At 36.0% G+C, this 21,277-nt stretch overlaps 1 protein-coding gene across 2 annotated transcripts in view; it reads right to left on the reverse strand.

Annotated features, from left to right (window-relative positions):
• Nucleotides 1-21,277, reverse strand: part of DENND1B (DENN domain containing 1B) — a 327,844-nt gene that overhangs the window by 178,000 nt on the left and 128,567 nt on the right. For both annotated transcript variants that reach the window (XM_043962753.1, XM_043962752.1), the window contains exon 5: nt 16,753-16,872. In XM_043962753.1, coding sequence (XP_043818688.1) covers nt 16,753-16,872 — 120 coding nt within the window. The remainder of the gene's footprint in view (nt 1-16,752; nt 16,873-21,277) is intronic.

Below are 21,277 nucleotides of genomic sequence, written 5' to 3' on the forward strand. Positions count from 1 at the left end.
TTAATTGGGGGGGGGCAGTCTAGGTTGATGAGAATCTTGTATCCGAGCCCGAATGTTGCCTCCAGTGTGGCTGCTTTGTCCACTGTGTTACCTAGCTGCCCCATGATGACATCTCTGGGGTAAAATTGAGGGGAGAAAGGAATACACTAGGGGAGGGGATAGGAGAGTAACAGAGTGGTGTGAAATATCACATGAAGTAAGCAGGAAGGGGTGTATGGAGTGGGGGATGTGGAAAAGTGAAGGAGCCTTATACACATCAGAATTAGCTCAAAGACCTTAATCTCATCAGAGTTGGCTCACAGAGGTAATGACATACACACCCAACTGGGTGGAGTAATCTATCTGACCCTGAAGGAAAGTAGGAGGGGAAGGGTATAAGGAGGGAAGGGTGAAAGAAGGGAGGGCATAGCAGTGGAGGAGGCAGTAAGAAGCAAAACACTTTTGAGGAGGAATAGGGTAGAAGAAGATAGAAAATAGATTAAATATGGGAAGGGAATAGGATGGAGGGAAACAGTTATGATGACTAATTATAATGGCAAAAAGTATGGTACTTACTTTGCTGGGCTATTGTGAAGAAAATTCTTTGTCAAGATTAAGATATTACATAAAAGTTATGATGAATGGGATGCTATCAAAAAACCTGGAAAGACCTACATGAAATGAAGAAGAGTGAAATATAATATATACAAAATAACAGCAATAGTGTAGGATGATCTGCTGTGTAGGACATGGCTATTTTCAGCAATACAATGAACCAACGTAACTGTGAAGGACTTATAAAAATTGCAATCCATCTACAGAGAAAAAACTTATGGTATCTGAAAACAGATTGAAGCATATTTTTTGATAGTTCCTTAATCTGAAATTTTGTTTTTGTCTGTTTTCTTTTACAACCTGACTAAAGTGGAGATGTTTTGCATGACTACTGATGTATAACTTATATTAAATTGCTTGAATTCTTGGGGGTGGGGGTGGGGGGTGGAGTGGGAGGCGGAGAAGTTGGAACACAAAGTTTTAAAAATATTGATGCCAAAATTTTTACATGTAATTTGTAAAATAAAATTCTAAAAATAAAATTTTTTAAATGGACACTAAAATTGTTTTACATGTAATTGGGGGGAATAAAATTCTCAATAAATTTTTTTAAAAAGTAACAGTCATGGGGCAGCTAGGTGGCGCAGTGAATAGAGCACCGGCCCTTAAGTCAGGATTACCTGAGTTCAAATCTGGCCTCAGACACTTAGCACTTACTAGCTGTGTGACCCTGGGCAAGTCATTTAATCCCAATTGCCTCACTTGAAAAAAAAAAAAGTAACTGTCAGAAGGATTAAGGTTTTTAAAATAAGACCAAATACAATCTACTCAAAGTTAAAGTCTGACTACTCAAATTCAAATCAGGCTTTCTTGTTCTAGTCAATTTACAAATCTCCACAATGAAGCAAATTTATTTTTTAAATGGCAACATACAGAGTAGTGATTTAATAACAATGCAATTACTTTAGTGAATTTTAAAAAGAAACAATCTTGTTTATAAAAAACAACTTCAGTGTTATGACTTCCTCAGGCTACAAAAAAAGATAAAATTAATGCATCATGACCAATAATTTTAAATGCTAGAAGGGAAATGTTTTATGGTTCATTACAAGATTATTTTCTTCATGTAGTTTTAAGAAATATAAGGCATAAGAAAAGGCCTATACTCAAATTTTGTTATTTTAAGAAAGCATCCAACTCACCAGAGTTTCCATTATAGCTCAGATAAAAGCTTTACATTCATAAGTCAAAGGTTAAATAAAGGAAAGGAAATGTTTTCTGTCAAATAGTCAAGTAACCACTAACAGTCCTAAACTATCAGCAGGAATCTAACTTATAGTAATCAAATAAAACTAAGGAAACTGCCTTTCCGTAGCTAAACATCTAATGTCTACAGGCTCCTTTTCTGTCTGGAAAACTGACACAAAATGTGTAAAACTGAAACATTCTGCTTATAAGGGATTTGCCTAAAGGAAGTATGTAAAAACTGCAAGTTTAAGCTAAGCTTTAAAAAAAAACACCCTAGAAAAGTTTTCTACATAAATCTATGTTCCTTCTTATAGCATTTAACTTAGATTTATAGGTGACAGTTTTATAGTTGTAGAATTATATTAATCAAGGAAAGAAAATGTTTTGTATTTTATAAAAGCAAGAAAGAGATTTTAAATCAATAGTATCTTCATATCTGTGGTAAAAAAATATATATATTATATATAATATGGACTAGATGACCCTTAAGGTCCATTTCTAGGTCTAAATCTGTGGTCCACATGGAAAGCTAAATAAAATGTACCTATATAATTGAGTAGAATTCACAATGGAAAAATCAACATTTATATATAAAAAAATTAAATCTTAATATGATAAAAACAAATATGCCATAGTAATGAGACTGAACCAAAATCTAAGGAAATATCTACTCAAAAAACATTTCATTCTTACTGTTACATGAAACAAAAACAAGATAAGAAAACACTGATGATAACAAGAAGTTGTGTTGTTTCATTCTCAGCAAAATATTTTTATATTGTTTTGGAATTCAAAGATTAAATACATAGAGAATTTGAACATGTAGCCTTGCTGTTGAAAATCTCATTAATTTATTTTTGTTTAATCTTTTCCTAAAATTGTCAATTTAAACATTTTTTGTCATTGAGGTTGACTTAAAAATAACTTTAAAATATTTCAATTTATTTAATTATTTGATTTTTTAAAAAATCATAGACAATCCATAATATTTTTTTCCCTTTCTACAAAGTAAATTTTAAGCCTAGAGGAGATTCTCAAAAAATCAAATTAAGCACCAAAGAGATTCATGGTGCTATTAGTGTTCTTTGATGGGGAACCATAACTATTTCAGAAAATTTTATATATTTTATAAAGCTTCAGGATATACTAAAAAAGATGTGCATTCTATCCTACCTGGATTCAATTCATATAATACAAAGAAAAAACCCTGAATGGTAAAGGGCATTACTGATTAATAATATAACTTAAAGAAGATGCTTCACTGTCCTTATTACATAACAGTTGTCGAATTTTTAAGAAAGTTTGTTACTGGAATAATAATCAACTAAAGATGTTTACTTTCAAAGATACAAGAATTTTATCCTTTAGGATAATAAATTTCCTTCCTCATTCTAATTCTATGTTACACACACACACACACACACACACACACAGAAGAAAACTGCAATCTCCATCTACAAATGAAATTAAAGAAATACATATTTCTCTAAGAATGAAACAATTATAATCTTAGAAAGTTTATAGGATACATTAATCGATTTCAAATTTAAAGCCCCAAAATATTTCAAAGTGGTTTTTCCTTATAAAGGTATCATTTTATAAACTGCTCTATTTCTGTTCATTTCTTTCTTCATTGATTCCTAAACATCTTCCCAGTTTCTTCCAAATTATGCATTTATTCATTTCACATGGCACAGTAATAGTCCATTATATTAATATACCACAATTTGTTTAGCTATTCCTAAATAAAACATACCTTTAGTTTCCAAGTTTTCGCTACAAGGAAAAGAAGTGTTACAAATATTTTTCTTTCATTGATTTCTTTGGGGGTACAGGCCTTGTCATGGAATAGCTGGGTTAAAGAGTACACACAGTTTGGTAACTTTCTAGGTATATTTCCAAATTGTACTGTAGAATGACAAAACTAATTTTGTCTGTTTTCCTTCAGCTATCCCAACATTTGAATATTCGTTTTTTGTCAATTTTTCCAGTGTCATTTCCAACAGATTTGAGTTGGGACATCAGAATTGCTTTAATATGCATCTTTCTTTTTTTTTAATTTTTAAATTTATTTATTTATTTTTAATTTTTAAGTGATAAGCATTTTTATTTATGGTTTTGGTTTCCAGTTTTTATCCCTCCTTCCCTCCCTCTCCTCACCCCTCCCTGAAGCAGTAAGCAATCTGTTATGGGCTACATATGTATAATTATGTAACACATTACCATATTAGACATTTTGTATAAGAAAACTAGAAGAAAAAATGAAAGAAAGTGAAAAATAGCATGCTTCGGTCTGTGTTCTTTCAATGCCTGTTTTTTCTTTAAAGATGGATAGTATGTTTCATTGACAGTCCTTTGGGATTGTCTTTGTAAGGGTCAAATTTAATATGCGGAGTGTTAATCAGGCAGCGCGCCTTAATATTGGGGTAAGAAAGGAGATTAACAGCCTCTTTCAAAAACAAAGCAGGGTTTATTAATGGCAACAAATTTAAAATACAAGTAAGGTTAATAGAACTAGGAACAAAGGAAAAGGGAATAGGGGAAGGAAAAAAATATGACCTGCAATCACATCACCACCCGGACTCAGCAGGTCCCAAAGAGGAGCAGCTGTGCCACGTCTGACTCTCTCAGCTGCACCCACCAGAATGAATTGACTCCTCCCTTCTCTTTATCCCAAAAGCCCCCTCTCTCACAGACCACACACATACATAGCCCCAAGCTAATTGGCTGGCAGCCCTGACTGACAGAAATAAAAAATGGCTCTACAAATGCCAGCCCCCCAGCTTCCAGACGCTGAAGATCACCTGACTGCCCTCACCAGGCTTCCCATCATTATAATTTGGCCAGGCACACAGGTGTCTGGTGTGAGCTAGCGCACACGGGCATGCCAGGGCCTCCAATCTCAGTCAAAGATGGGGTCACAGAAACCTCAAATCACAACCAATTCCTTACATTGAAAAAAAAAGGAAAAGGTGAAAAATAGCATGCTTCAGTCTGTGTTCTATCAATGTCAGTTTTTTCTTTGGAGATGGATACTATGTTTCATTGATAGTCCTTTGGGATTGTCTTGGATCATTGTATTGTTGAGAATAGTTAGGTCATTCACAGAACTTCATTAGACAATACTGTGTGTCTGTGCACAATGTTCTCTTGGTTCTGCTCACTTCATTATACATCAGTTCATACAAATCTTTCCAGGACTTTGTGAAATCATCCTGCTTGTCATATCTTATAGCAAAATAAGATTCCATCACCATCATATACCACAGCTTGTTTAGCCATGCACAAAATGATGGGCATTCCTTTGATTTCCAATTCTTAGCCACAGCACAAAGAGCTAATATGAATTTTTCTAATTATTAATGATTTAGAGCTTTTTATATAACTGTTGATAACTTTGATGTCTTATTCATATCCTTTAGCCATTTATCTTTGGAGGAATGGTTCTTCATTTTATAAATCTTAGTCAGTTCAATATATATCTTGAAAATGAGACCTTTAGCAGAGAAATTTGTGTTTTTTTAGATGTAAACTATTGTGTCTTTAATTACACTAGCATCAAAACCCCTAAAGAAACACATTATAATAGACAAATTGTTTCCTTGAGGGAACACATTATAATAACAACCCATTTATAGAGGGGCCAAAGTTGTGGCAATATCAACACTTTAGAATATAGCCTTTACCCTGGGAATAAATTAAAGAGTCCTGAACTGCTGAAATGTCTGTCAGAAGGCCTCTGCATTAGATAAACTTCTTGATTTACTCTATTTGATAAGTCCCTCACACTTTCACTCAAAGGTAATTTACTCTATTTTTAAATCATAAAAGTATTTTATTATTTTCCAGTTACATGTAAAGATAGTTTTCAACATTTGTTTTCATAATATTTTTAGTTCCAAGGTTTTCTCCCTCCCATCCTTCCCTCCCCACTCCCCAAGACAGAAAGCAATCCGATATAGGTTATATATGTACAATCACATCAAACAGGAGGCAGCTAGGTGGCACAGTGGATAAAGCACTGGCCCTGGATTCAGGAGGACCTAAGTTCAAATCCAGCCTCAGACACTTGACACTTACTGCTGTGGGACCCTGGGCAAGTCACTTAACCTTCACTGCCCCGCCCAAAAATTTTTTTTAATCATATCAAACATATTTCTGCATTAGTCATGTTATGAAAGAAGAATCAGAACAAAAGGGGAAAACCTCAAAAAAGAAATAACAAAAACGAAAGCAGAAACATTATGGTTCAATCTGCATTCAGAATCCACTGTTCTTTTTTCTGGATGTTGAGAACATTTTTCATCAAGAGTTCTTTGGAACTGTCTTGGATCATTTATTGCACTGCTAAGAAGAGCTAAGTCTATCATGGTTGATCATCACACAATGTTACTGTTACTGTGTACAATATTCTTCTGGTTCTAGAAGAGAAACTTGTTGCAAAGATGTTTCCTAGTTAGACATTTCTCTTCTAATTTTCACCACATTTAACTAGATGCAACACTGATTTGTTTGTGTTGGAACTTTTAAGATTTTATATGATCGAAATTGTCCATTTTATCTTATGTGATTCTATCATTTCTTTAGTCTCCTATCAATGGATCCAAATGCTAATTTCTTCCTTGCTCTTCTAATTTGCTCCTGATGTGACCTTTTATATGTCTCTATTTGGAGTTTTTCATGGAGTATGGCATGAGGTGTAGATATAAACCCAATATTTGCCAGATTGCTGTCCTATTTTTCCAACAGGTCTTTTTTTTCAGATAGTGAGTCCTTCCAGCAAATATTATCAGTGAGTTTAACACTATGCTCTTATGTTTGATTCTATATGTTGCATACCTAATCTATTCACTGACTGACACTCTTTGTCTCTTTCTGTCTCTGTCTCTCCCACCCTTTCTCTTTTCATCCCTCCCAATATCAAATTGTTTCAATGATTATTGCTTTGTAATACAGTTAGAGATAAAGTCCGATAAATCCCCCTTCCACTTTTTTTTTAGTGTCACATAAAATTCTTAACTTTTTCATCCTCCAATTGAATTCTATTATTCCTTTTTCTCACTCTATAAAATATTATTTTGGGCAGTGCATTGAGTAAATAAATTAATTTAGGTAGTATTGTTATTGTATTTTCTTTTCCTATCTATGAACAATTAATGTATCTCTGATTATTTAGGTCTATCTTTATTTCTTGTATTTTGCAGGGCAATGAGAGTGTGAGAACCAGGGCCCCACCCTCGGCTGAGAAAGCATGAGATGACCTTTCTGAGGTTTCTAAGGTCAAATTTGCATTCCAGAAGTTCATGGACCACCCTTAAGTCATGTCAATCAATGGACTTGAATGTGACCAGCCAATTGGCTTGGAATTGTGTGTGGGGACTATCCCATTTCCTGTTCCACAGAGAGCTTCTGGTGGAACAGACTGAGACTCTTTCTCTTAGGGAGAGCGGCTAGGTGAAGGAGCTCACTCACTCTCTCTCTCTCTCTGTATCTAGCATAGATCTGAGTTAGGTTTTTTTGCCATTCTTTCAGAGACGTGCTCGCGCTCGCTCGCGCTCTCTCTCTCTCTCTCTCTCTCTCTCTCTCTCTCTCTCTCTCTCTCTCTCTCTCTCTCTCTCTCTCTTAATTTCTAATATACTTTAATAATTTTTTTGCCTCCTTTACCAAGCTCTTTACTTTTTTAAATGACTTTATTGCATCACTCCCATTGTTTTCCATCCTCCACTACTCTGATTTTTAAAACTTTTTTTGAGCTCTTCCAGAGCCTAAAGCTAATTCATTTTTCTTTGAGGCTTTGCATGTAGCAGTTTTGACTTCACTGCCTTCTGAGTTAGTATTTTGCTCTTTTTTTTTTTTTTGGTCACTACAGTAACTTTCTATGGTCAGATGTTCTTTTTGGTTGTTTGCTCATTTTCCAGCCTATTTCTTAACTTTTAACTTTATGTTAAAGTTGGGCTCTGCTCCTAGGGTGGAGGAGACATTGTTCCAAGCCTCAGGTTTTTTGTGCTACTGTTTTCAGAGCTAGTTATGGGGAGGGAAGATCTTTAAATTAGTTCTTGAAAGGTTGTTTAATCTGAAAATAGGTGTGGTCCCTGCTCTCCAGACCTGAGTTCTGATTTATGAGTGACCACAGGTACTCTTTTCCACCCTGGAATCAGGGTCTAAGTGCTTCTTAGTGCTATTCCTCACCATGGGACTGTGACCCAGAACTGCATATGGGCAATTCAATAGAGTTCTGATCTTGATGCCAGCAAAAGATCTCTTATATTGTCCTTCTGACCAGTTCTATGACCCCTTACTATCTGTGGGCTGAGAGCTCTGGAAGCTGAAGCTGCTGAGGCACATGCACATTTATACCTCTTTCTGTCCCAGGCCTGCTGCTGGCTTTTCAGGAATGGTGTGCATTGGACTGTGCCTCTCGTCTCACCCTAGTGAGATGGACCTTCCTTGCTGAATTTCTAAGTTGTATTGGGCTGAAAAATTATTTCACTTCATCCTTTTATTGGTTCTGCCATTCCACAATTTCTTTTGAGGGGAATTTAGGAAAGTTCAGGTGAGTCCCTGTCTTTACTCTACCATTTTGGTTCTACCTTGTTCTAGACAGAATAATACAAGGAACCAATATTACCTCCTGAGGTATGCATAGTCTAATAATTCATATACAAAGTTTCAATCTGGGGGAAAAGGCTGGAAATATAAATAAGTGTCCTCAAAAATACCCATAATAAAGGGTTGGTATGGAACACCAAAAACAGTGAGGAAAAAATTCCAAAACATAAAAAAGTAGAACTTCAAAGAAAAACACAGCATGGTCATAAAAGGTCAATGAGGAGGAAGCAAGAGCATTTCAAATAAAGTATAAGCAATATTATGAATTAAATGAGAACTCTGAAGGAACAAACTAGAAAAGAAATAAGAATGACTGAAGAAATGATAGCTTCAAAGAAGTACTTAACACAAGAGGTTCAAAATGCTACCTAAGTAACAGACTACATGAAAATTAGAATGTATCAAAATTAATTATTCCATGTCATAAGAAATATTAAAACTAAATAAAAAACTAAAAGTTAGAAACAAATTTAATGTATTAGAAAAACCAAGTTGAAAAACAGCTGATATAGAAAATAAACCAAAGAGAGATCATTTAAAAATCATCATATTATTTTGAAAACCATCAACAGCAATAACAACAACAACAAAAGAGGCTGAATATGAGATTTCAAGACATAACTCAGGAAAACTTTTAGACCTACTAGTACCAGGGGATAAAGTGAAAAATAGAAAGAATCCACTGGTCAGCTCCTAAAAGAAACCCCACAAAGAATACTCCCAGTAACATTATTAGTTAAAATCCAAAACTTCCAGGTTAAAAAAAAATAATGCAAGCCACTTGAAAAAGTTAAAGTAAAGAGGAATTCACAATCAGCATTACATAAGATTTGGCATTTACAAACATAAAGGAAAGGAGTTCTTGAATTATTGTGTTCCAAAAGACACAGGATAACAAGCAAGAATAACTTAGCAAAAATGAGTATAACCCACAAGGGATTTAACAAAATAGACTACTATTGAAAAAGAAGACTGCAAATAATTCCTGAGGAAAAGATCAAAGCTAAGTAGACACTTGAAAATATAAACAGAAATGAGAAGAAAAAGGATAAGATAAGTTCTATTTTTGAACATATTGAGTTTGAGATGACTGTAGATTGAAAGAATTCAGCACATTCAGTAGACCACTGGTGATGTATGCATAGAGGTCAGGAGAGAGAATAGGGTTGAATATGAAGATCTGAGAGTTATCTACATAGAGATGATAATTAAATCTATGGAGAAAATCATGAAACCTGACTGGATCCACTAGAAATTTAAATTACATAATTACCAGTGGAGTTTCATTGCAGCAAGACAATGATCTGTTAAAAATCTATAATCAATTTCTATCTCATTCACTGCCAGATCTTTTCCAAATCTGTTTATCCCAACTTAATCTACCATTGTTTTCTTTCCCTCCCCCTACCTGTCAACCGAGAACCCCACCAAATATTTCTTTTTTTTCAAATATTTCACTAAAAAAATTCAGTTCAATAAAAAATAGTTCCTCCCTCTTCTCCCTTCTTCTGCACCTCTCATCTCTTAAACATCTCCTACTATCTCATTTACCCTTGTTTCACATGAAGAAGCAGCCTTTCTCCTTAGCAAAGAAAGCCTTTCTACATGCACATGATCCTATTCCATCTTCTCCAGTAGATTGCCCACATTATCATTCCCACTGTTTCACTAATCTTCAGTCTCTCCCTGTCTACTTCTCTGATTCTACAAAAATACTCAAGTCTCCTTCATCTTCAAACACCTTCTTGAACTGTTCATCACTGCTAGCTATCATCCTTTTTCTCTACCATTTGGTAACTAAAGTTCTGGAGAAAGTCATCTATAATTTAAGCCTCTACTTCCTTTCTTCTCACTCTCTTATTAACTCTCTACAATGTGAATTCCACCTTCATTCAATTAAAACTGCCGTCTTCAAAGTTACTAATGACCTCTCAATTGCCAATCTAATGACCTTTTCTCAATCTTCATCATTCTTTACTTTTCTGCAGCCTCAGACACTGTCAATAACTCTCTTCATGACACTGTTGTCCACACAGGTTATTTGTGATAATTCTCTCTCTGTTCTCTTCTTATCTAAACATTCCTTTCTTAGTGTCTGGAGGTGAGGGGAAGGGGGCAGGGGTTGGAATCAAGAAGCCAGGAGCATTAAATGGGATTGGGAAATGCCTCTTGACAAAGGTGGGAATATAAAGGAAGCTAGGAAGCATAGGTAGGCAAGAGGGCATTCCAGGTATGTGAGGCTCAGTGACAATTCACTTAGTCAGGAAATATGTATTAGAAACAGAAGCCTATATATACATATACACATACATGCTTCTGTTTATATATATATATATATATATATATACCTAAATACATACCAATACATATACCTTTCTTTTTCCTCTCCCTCTAATTCTCTCAAGATATGTGTATGTGTATGTGTGTACATAGTTTTTTTTTTGTCTCCTCCATTAGAATGAGCTCTAAGAGCTAAGATGCTTTTTTGCCTTTCTTTGAACTCCCATCATTCAATACAGTACTTAGCACATAGTAGATGCTTAATAAATGTTTGCTAATTGATGAGATCATCAAGAGGGTATAAAGGGAAAAGAAAAGAGGGTTCAGGACAGAGCCTTAGTAGCCAGAGTTAATGGATGTAACATTGATGAATGACCAGCAAAGGTGAAAGGAGACTGACTAAGGAGAAGTCAGAGAGGCAAGAATTCAACCAATATAGAACAATGGCATAAAAATTCAGAAGAGAGACTAGTTAGAACAAGAAGGTGGTCAACAATGTCAAAATAAAATTCCATCAAACATGGCCTAAAATTCATGCTCTCATTACCTCTAACTTGGACTATTCCAATGGAATCCTAATTGATATCCCTACCTTCTGTCTCTCCCCTCTCAAATCTGTCTTCCATACACCCGCCAAAGTAATGTTGCTAAGGAAAAGAACTGACCACATCATTCTACTGCTCAAAAAGGTCATGTAATTCCCTATATTCTCTAGAATAAAATACAAACTCCTCCATTTGGAATGTAAGGTCCTTAACTACTTTGTTTTAGACTGCCTCTTCAGGATTTTTGAAAATATGCTTCCTTCAGCCAAACTGAACTAATTGTCCAACCACATTTTCTCATATCCAGAAAGCACTGCTTCTTTACCTATTTTTAGAATCACTAGCTTTCCATAAGAACTGATAAAAGTGGTAAGTTTAAAGAAACCTGGGGAGACTTGTATGAACTAATGCAAAGTGAAGTAAGCAGAGCCAGGAGAAGAAATCATACAATACAACATTATAAAGACAAAAAACTATGAAAGAAAACATTTTTGATCACTGAATTGACTAATCATGAGGGACTGATGATGATCTGTTACTCACCTCCAAACAGAGAAGTGATAGATTCAACATGCAAAATGAGATATAGAGTAGCTGGAGTTTTTGGCTTCACCAAAACTATGCTACTATGTTTCTTTTTGTGGATCAGCTAAGCTGATAAATTGTGTGTTTATTTTATATCCCTCAACTTTAATAAAGTTATTGCTTTAGGGTGGAGCCAAGATGGCAGAAGAAAGGCAGTGACTTACCTGAGCTGTCCCTAAGACCCCTCCAAATACCTTCAAATAATGACATAAGACAATTCCTGAAGCAGCAGAACCCACAAAAAGACAGGGTGAAATAATTTCCCAGCCAAAGACACCTTAGAAGTTTGGCGGGGAAGGTCCATTGTACTGTGGTGAGAGTGGAGCACAGAAAAGAGCATGCTGTGCCGGTGTAGACCCAGCCCCAGCAAACCTGGAACAGGCCTTGGGAGCCTCTGAATCAGCAGTGGCAGCAACTGTTTCTGGAACTCTGCATACTGATGGTAAGGGGGCCAAACAATTGACCAGAAAGAGATTACAGGGATCTCTTTGCTAGAACTGAGGCAGGACTCTGTTGTTTTGCCCATACTCTAATCCAGGTCACAGTCTTGGTGGCTGTCATAGGCAGGGGAGGAGCACAAGCACACCAGAACTTGCAGCCACAGTGGAGGAGGGCTCTGTTCATAGTGTCAGGGCAGAGAAGCAGGCCTGTGGATGCTTGCCGACCAGAGCACAGGCCAGGAGAGTAGTAAACATACCTCTCCTTAAATCATAGCACATTGGAAGAACTAAAAATTTACATATTCCTAGAAGTATCTCTGAAAACATCTACACAAACCCCCTGAATATTGGCACAGTGCTCCCTCCACTCTGGAAGCAGTGTCTCACTTTAACAAGGAGTTAAAAATCAAGAAATAGGCTGGGAAAGGAGCAAACAGAAAAAAATGGTGACCCTAGAAAGTTTCTATGGTGACAAGGAAGATCAAAATACACCCTCAGAAGAAGATAACAAAGTCAAAGCTCCTACATCCAAAGCGTCCAAGCAAAATATGAATTTGTCTCACGCCATAGAAAGACTCCAAAAGGACTCTGAAAATAAAGTAAGAGAAGTAAAGGAAAAAAATGGAAAAATAAATGAGCGGTACAAGAAAATTATGAAAAAATTAATTGCTTTAATTAAGTGTAGTTTAATTACAAGGTTATCTAAAAAGACCATTATACTTATAAAAAGCAATAGATTTGTTTCCTTTGCCTACAATTAATGATCCTCAGTTTCAGAGTTACTGAAGAAACCTGTTATACACTCTGAAAGGCCAAGCAATCTGGGGCGCTTCCTTATCATTATTCTGAAATGGTTGTTTTAAAGGTCATCAATGACATCCTAAATACCAAATTCATTGAGCTTTTTCTCAGTCTTCAGTTTGTTCACTTCTATGTAACACAGAATGTTTTTCAAACTTTTGAATTCCTTGACACAAACTATTATTTTTCCTATCCCTCTAACTTATTTTTCTCAATTCCTACTCTTGTTTTCCTCAAAAATATACATATTTTCTCAGGGTTTTCTCCTTAGCTTTCTCCTCTCTATGCTCAATTTTTTTTCATCTCATCTCTTTTAAGTTTATGTAGTATTAAGTTTATGTAGATGACTCAAACTGTAACTACAAGTCTGGCCATTTCCTAAGCATATGGCCTACACTCCCAGCTGTCTCCTGGGTGGATGCCCTACCTTATGATCCAAACTTATTATAAATAAAACCAAACATTACATCTTTCCCCCAAAATCTACTTTCTCTTCCTAGTTTCTTCATTTTAATTGATGATACTACCAATACAAAGTTTCCCTGACACCAAATCTAAGAGTTATCTTTGACTGATAAGGCCATATATCTAGAATTCAGTACCCAGGAAAGTTTGTGGTGTTATGGACTATAAAATGATGGCATATAGGGCAAGTATGTGAGAGTGAAACTTTGGGTAGATACTTCCTCAACAGAAGAGTCCCCATGGGAGGAGAAAAAACTTTAGGAAACAACCCTGAGGAGAGAGCAAGCAGAAACCCTTATATACCCCGAGGAAGGCAGGGAACTAACTGGGAAGGGAGCCAGAGGAAGCTGAGCCAAAGAGATATATGTCTAGAAAAGAATGGTACAGACCAAAACCCACCCACAGGGTTTTATCCCATGCAATTCTTGTTCATTTTTTCCTATAAATCTTCACAGGAGACTCACCCAACATGTTTAGAGCTACTTTCTTGATCTCTTGATATTACACAGGTACTAATCCAATAGGCAGGATGTGCAACTATTATCCATCACTCTTATTACATCAATGGCCCAGTGATACATCTCTTTGGAAATATTTGACTCCACCTTGTACACATAAGTGACTGTTTGATTTAAATTTATTAAGTGTGTACTATGTTCCAGACACTTTACAAAGTACTAGGGATAAAAATAAAGGCAATAGCTCAATGGATAATGCACTGTTCCTGGAGTCAAGAAGACCCAAGTTCAAATCTCACCTCAGACACTTACTAGCTGTGTGACCCTAGGCAAGTCACTTAACCCCAACTGCCTTAAACATACAGGGCTATCTCCAGCCATCCTAATGTATATCTTTCCAGATGGCTCTGGAGGAAAGAGTGAGGTTGGTGAACTTGCACAGCCCTCCCACTTTTAAATCCAATTTAATGAAAGTCATGGCATCACCTTGATGTCATGGTCCTCCTCCAGAATGAAGGACAAACAACAACAAGGGCTAAAAATACTAAAAGCAAGGCAGTCCCTGCCCTTGAAGAGCTTATAATAGAGGAATATAAAACATATAAGAGAGTGATTTTGTTTTGGTTAAAAACAGTCACAGGAATGGTGATTTTAGTAAAATTATTTACAGCAACAATGTGTCTTTCTAGTCCTGGGTTTGCAAAACCCAGGTTAGATTCCTTGGAGACTTTTGTTTCATAAAAATAAGTCTATCTACAGAAAGTGAATGCAACCCAACTGCTCCATATCATCCCCCAAACATTTAAGAATTAAACTGAAAGGCAGATAAACAAATGAAATATGGAAAAAGCTGTCAAGATTTCTATAAATAAGTGGAAATAACACTAAAGAAAAGCTACATCAAACCAAATCTATACTGTGTAGATTGGTGCTAGAGGAAATATCATTTGAGGAGCACTACACTAAGGGATAAGTTCTCAAAATATCTGAAAGAAGTAACTTTGAATTAAAAGATTGTGGAGAGGGCAGCTAGATGGCGCAGTGGTTAAAGCACCGGCCCTGGAGTCAGGAGTACCTGAGTTCAAATCCGGCCTCAGACACTTAACACTTACTAGCTGTGTGACCCTGGGCAAGTCACTTAACCCCCATTGCCCCGCCAAAAAAAAAAAAAAAAAAGATTGTGGAGATGGCAGGATTATTATATGAAGAAACAGACAGCAAGAATATAGAACTGCTGTCCAGTATGTTTACTTTTTCATAGACTTTATAGGACTGATATCTCTCTTTATTTCTATCTCTATCTTTACCTATAATTATACCTATATCAAAGGCATCCTTAGTGAAAATATGAGAAAAGGCAAGATTTTATAAATGCCCTTCCACAGAAGACTACATTTTTAGTCATAAAATTAACTGAAAACAGATGACTCAAGATATCCCAATGTGCATAAAATGTGTGGACCAGGAAAAAGCATTTTAATGAGTAGAGTAAAATGAAGTCTTAAATACTCTTCTCAAGCAGATATTTCCCATGCATCTATAAAGATTACAAATAGTTCATTTGTAGATACAAGAGCCAAGATAAGTTTGTATGATTAACAGTTGATTATCAATATCAAACAAAGCATAAAACGGAGAGTGATGCTTGACAAAGCTGCTTATCAACATCAAGGGAGTACAGCCAGTATACAATAAAAATTGAGGAGTTCCCTATAGACAGTGGGATCTTCTAGAAGCCCCTATAGATGAGGCAAAGCCTCCTATGTAAAATCCATAATCATTCAAAAGAGTTCAGCCTAATTATCCATTGTGAGGAAATGGGTAATGGTCTCCCCTCAATAAGGATATAAGCATCACCATTCAAATTACATTCCTCCAGACCTGGCAAACAGATAACATGGTTCAAGTAGCCCTGAGCTGGTCTCAATGAGGTCCTCTTCTGAGCTGTATCCATAAAAGGTAAGACTGAAGAAATATCCCTGTGTCACCTCCCCCATTGGCTGAGAACCCAAAGAATAATTATGGAAATTAGGGTTAAGAATACTACATTCTGGTAAGCAAGCTTTCGTGTGTACATTGTAACACTTAAGTAATTGGTCAATGATGAAAAAGGGAAGGGTCCATTTTTAGTTAGAGACTAGGGATTAAAAAGGGGTCTGTGGGGGCAGCTGGATGGCGCAGTGGATAGAGCACTGGCCCTGGAGTCAGGAATACCTGAGTTCAAATGTGGCCTCAGACACTTACACATACTAGCTGTGTGACCCTGGGCAAGTCACTTAACCCCAACTGCCTCACTAAAAAAAAATAATAATAATAAAAAAGGGGGTCTGTGAGCCCTTACTCTCTATACTTGCTGGCTATAGTACTTATTTGCAAGTGTCCATTCTCACGAGAATAAAAATAAATGAGTCTTTGACACATTGCCACTGAGTTCTAGAAAATTACTGATCAGGTGTCACTTTTCTCTCATCTATATAGGAAAAGCCAAATGGATGATGATTATTGTCAAGAATATGATAGTCAGCTGAATGCAGAACACATAGAGTTGATCCCAGAATTGAGGAGGAGAAAGAAAAAGGAGCTAAATTACATTTATGAAGTTTCATTGGTCTTTCAATGATTTCAAACTTCTGGAAAGGGGAAAAAAAACTATATTTTAATATCAATGTTTCTCAATTCTCAATAAGATATGGTTATGAATTGTTGAAATGAACATAATATGCAGTAATTGTAAATAAGAAAAAACAGCATGACTAGTAGCATAATTGCTTTACTACAAGTACTCACCTAAGGATGCATAAACAAATTTTGCCTCCTGATGTTAAACGACAGAATCCAAATCTCTGCTTACTTTCAATATCGGTTAGCACAAAGGTAAAGTGCTGTCCAACTTGATTTTGGGAAACCCTAAAAAACAGCAAAAGTATGAAATATTAAGTCATACAATAGCCATAAAAAAAAGATGCCAAAAATTCCATATATACTGAGGATTTCTTTTAACTAATAATTAAAGATATATTTCATCCTTAATGCTGCCTATTTTCTAAAATCTGATATGTTTAAAATACTGAAATATTTTATGGTCAATATAAGGGCAGTTATTATATACCTGCTTTTATTAAATACAAATCTCATGTCAAATTTTAATATCTACAGCTGTTAATGAAATTACCTAAGTTTTAGTTTTGTGTGTGATCGGTGGATTCTTTCCATTTCTATTTTAGCCCCTGGTTCCATAATATTGAGGCAGTTTTCCTTTATAATTTCTTAAAAGATTATGTCTAGGTTCTTTCTTTGATCATGACTTTCAAGAGGACTAGCATCTTTAGTGTGAAGACTTGCTGAGCCCTTTTCAGGGCTGCTCTCCCACCTCTGGTGCCCACCTTCACTAAACTCTCACTTACTGGCTGTGGCTCCAAGAAGGTACAGTATGAATAGTGGCCACATCCCAGTTAAACCTCTCAGCAAACAGGTTAAACCAGGTAAAGGTAACCAACAGGCCTCAAAGCTACTGGTGAGTTAGGTAATGTCTACTGCATGCATGTGAAAACTTTCCCCATGGGAATGGAAAGGCGAAAACACTTTGTTCCAATAGCCATAAAGGTAGACGAAACAGACACTATGGAGTGCTTAAAGCTTGGTCAGAAATCAAAGACAACAAGGTCATCTCCTGCACCCTGGGCCATCACAAGTCATCTTGACTTTTGTCTTGGTACTGGAGTTTCATGACTCAGGAAGAAAGAGATTGACAACTTTGTGCAACTCTGCCCCCACTTAAATCCAATTCACATGGAAGTCAAGACATCATCCATGATGAACAACATTACATATATATACAGATATGTGTGTGTGTGTGTTTAAGTCTATGTCTATGTCTATGTCTATGTCTATATACATATATATAAGAAATACTTTAAGAATTAAAGGGGGGCAGCTAGGTGGTGCAGTGGATGAAGCGCAGGCCCTGGATTCAGGAGTACCTGAGTTCAGGTTCGACCTCGGACACTTGACACTTAGTAGCTGTGTGACCCTGGGCAGGTCACTTGACCCCCATTGCCCCACCAAAAAAAAAAAAAAAAGAAAGAAAGAAAGCTGGGGGCAGCTAGGTGGCGCAGTGGATAAAGCACCAGTACTGGATTCAGGAGGACCTGAATTCAAATGCTACCTCAGACACTTGACACTTACTAGCTATGTGACCTTGGGCAAGTCACTTAACCCTCATTGCCCCACCCAAAAAAAAAATTAAAAAAAAAAAGAATTAAGGAAAACTACCAGATTAAAAAAACCCAAAAGATAAATGTCATGTCTACAAAGTATTTTCCCAAACTACTATCATAAAGTATGAGCAGTGGTAATCAGGGAAAAATTAACTCACTGATGTTAATGGAATTTCATATTATATGTGCGTGCACATATTATCCTTGTTGTTGATATTATTGGGAAAAACAAAAACAAACAGATCTGACTTTTCATTTCTTTTTTTGTGGCTGACCATGATCTTGGAATTATTGATAAATGTGTCCACAAAAAGAAATATTTCTTAAAAAGCAAAGCTTTGGAAAGAAATGAGAAGGAAATCCATGAAAACATTTCATTCTGATAAAAACTATTGTTATTAAGAATATTTAAAATTTTCTCTATGAATATTGCAATGGATAGAATAATCATCTGTTCTACAGTAGAATCCTGTAATGATCACTAAAAAATAATAGGCCCCCTGCTTTCTAAATCATTTCTTTGGATCACAAAATCCTGTTTGCCATTCAAAGTCCTTCACAAACTAGCCCTCTCCTACCTTTTCAATCTTCTTATACCTTACTCCCTATATACTTGATAAAGACAATTTACTGAAAACTGACTGATCTCCACCTACTCCACATTCCCAGGCCAATGAACTGCTTGGGGTTAACCAATCTTTGTCTATTTCAGACTCTTGATAGATCTCCCCCAAACAAACTATCACTCTCAAAGATTCCCCACCTTCCTAGACTTTAGGTTATTATGCAGAAGAATCTATTTACATTAAGCAGTTTCTATTTAGAGTTAAGTAGCTTCTATACAAGGACAGTCTTATAATTCCCTTAGTTAAAGGTTCATTTACATTAAGTAGTTAACTAGTTTCTATTTGTGAGAAACTTACCTAACCCAAGGGCAGTCTCATAGGTCCCTTTGTTCTGTTACCACAGTCCCCTGTCCCCAGTCCCCATCTGTGGGTATTCCGAGTATCTTGCTTTGTAATACCTCAAGTTATAGATCTTTTGCCCCAATTAAAGACCTTAGATCCAATAACACAGACACCCTTACTGTTAATTAGACACTCCATCTCACAGCTCCAGGAATTTTCTCTGATTGCAGCCCATGCCTGAAATTCTCCCTCTCTACTGGCTTCCTTCAAGTCACAATTAAAATCCCATACTCTATAAGATGTCTTTTTCAATCCTCTTAATTCTGGCACCTTCATTCTTTTAATTATTCCCTGTTTTTCCTGTATATAGCATGTTTATATATATTTTGCTTGTTTGCCTCTCCATTAGACAGTGAGCTTGTTGAGGGCAGAGATTGACTTTCAATATTTTTAGTACAGTGCTAGGTCCATAGTAAACAATTAACCAATATTGACTGATTAAACATTTTTTTTTAATGCATCCCTGTAGAAGTGCTCAGCTGCACAGTGATTGATTATTGTTGCTACTGTTATTGAGTCATTTCAGCCATGTACAACTCTTTGTGATCCCATGTGGGGTTTTCTTGTAAAAGATACTGGAGTAGTTTGCCATTTCCTTCTCCAGTTTATTTTACAGATAAGGAACTGAGGCAAACAGAGTTAAATACTTTGCCCAGAGTCAGATGGCAAGTAAGTATCTGAAGCCAGATTTGAAGTCAGGAAGATGAGGCTTCCTGATTCCCAGTCCAATGCTGTATCCACAGTACCACCTAAGTACTCTGCATAGAGATAAAGTTAATAATTTTCCATTTATATATTTAACTACTCATTATACCTTTATGTTGAAAAACAATCAAAAATATAAGCAGAAAATTCAGAAGCAAATATTCATAGTTTTCAAAAGTGTAACAGCAATATTTATAATTTTTTGATAGCATGTATGAGAAATTCCACTGTATATTTAATGTCAAGACTACAAGTCCACATTTGTATGATTTCAGTGTTGAAACACTAATAGAGGCAGAAACCCAAGTTGAATTTAGCATTTTAGTTGAATTATCTTAGAATTTTCTAAGATAAATCTTAGTGCAGAAAGATCAAATAATTTGCTCATGTTCATATAAGTAATAAATTTTAGAAACACCATTAGAACTCAGGTCTTCTTGATTTCAAATCAGAGGTTTGGAATAAGATATTCCTACCTCTTAGGCCAAAATGTTTCTGATTTGTTATAATCTCAAGAAGAGGATAATAACTAAAATCACTGACAATAATCCAATGCACTAGATCTCATGGTATACAAAAACCATATGAATACTAGTGATTCATCTCCCTCCCTTTTCCATTTGTGTTCATTAGAGTTAGGCCCAGCAGTAGACTTAATGTTCTTTACTAAGTATAATCTAACCATTTAGGTAGCTAGGTGCCACAGTGGACAGAACACTGAGCTTGGAATCAAGCTACAAAAGGAAATGGCAAACCACAGTATCTCTGCCAAGAAAACTCCAAACGGAGTCACAAAGAGTTGGACATGACTAAAATGACTCACCACCAACAACAGACCATCTACATTCCTATGGTAATCAAACTCTCTCCTTTTCTACAATATCCCTGTCTAGATGAAAATTCCTTTTCCTTATTGCTCTTTCACTCTATCATCCCTATTCCAATTCACACTTACTCTTCTTGTACCCTTATATATTACACTACCTTCAGCATGGTTCTGAAATGTCTTTCTATAACTACTTCACAGAATGTCACCTAACTTCTGACTCTCTGCATGCTTAGCTTTCATCAAAGCACAGCTCTGGGGAATTCTGGCCAAGATGGATTCCTGAGCAGAAGGCAATCTTCCCAACTTCCACATACTTATTACAGCAATTAAAATTCTAAAGTTCAGGGCAAATCAAATAATGAGAAATCCAATGAGAAAATTATAGAGCATAACTTCTTTCACTCCTAAACTATGCGAAAAGTCACCCTAAAATTCAAGTGCAGTAAGAAAGAGGGGCTCTTAAGGAAATCCAGAGTAGGACAACAGCATGAAAAAAGATAGGGACTCCTATAGCCCTGAAGTTCACTGGTCAGGGAAAGCAAGCATGGCAGGCTCTGCTATGAAAATCCTAAGGGAAGGTAATAGGATGGAGG

This window comes from Dromiciops gliroides, chromosome 4 (genome assembly GCF_019393635.1).
Source record: "Dromiciops gliroides isolate mDroGli1 chromosome 4, mDroGli1.pri, whole genome shotgun sequence".
NCBI lineage: Eukaryota > Metazoa > Chordata > Mammalia > Microbiotheria > Microbiotheriidae > Dromiciops > Dromiciops gliroides.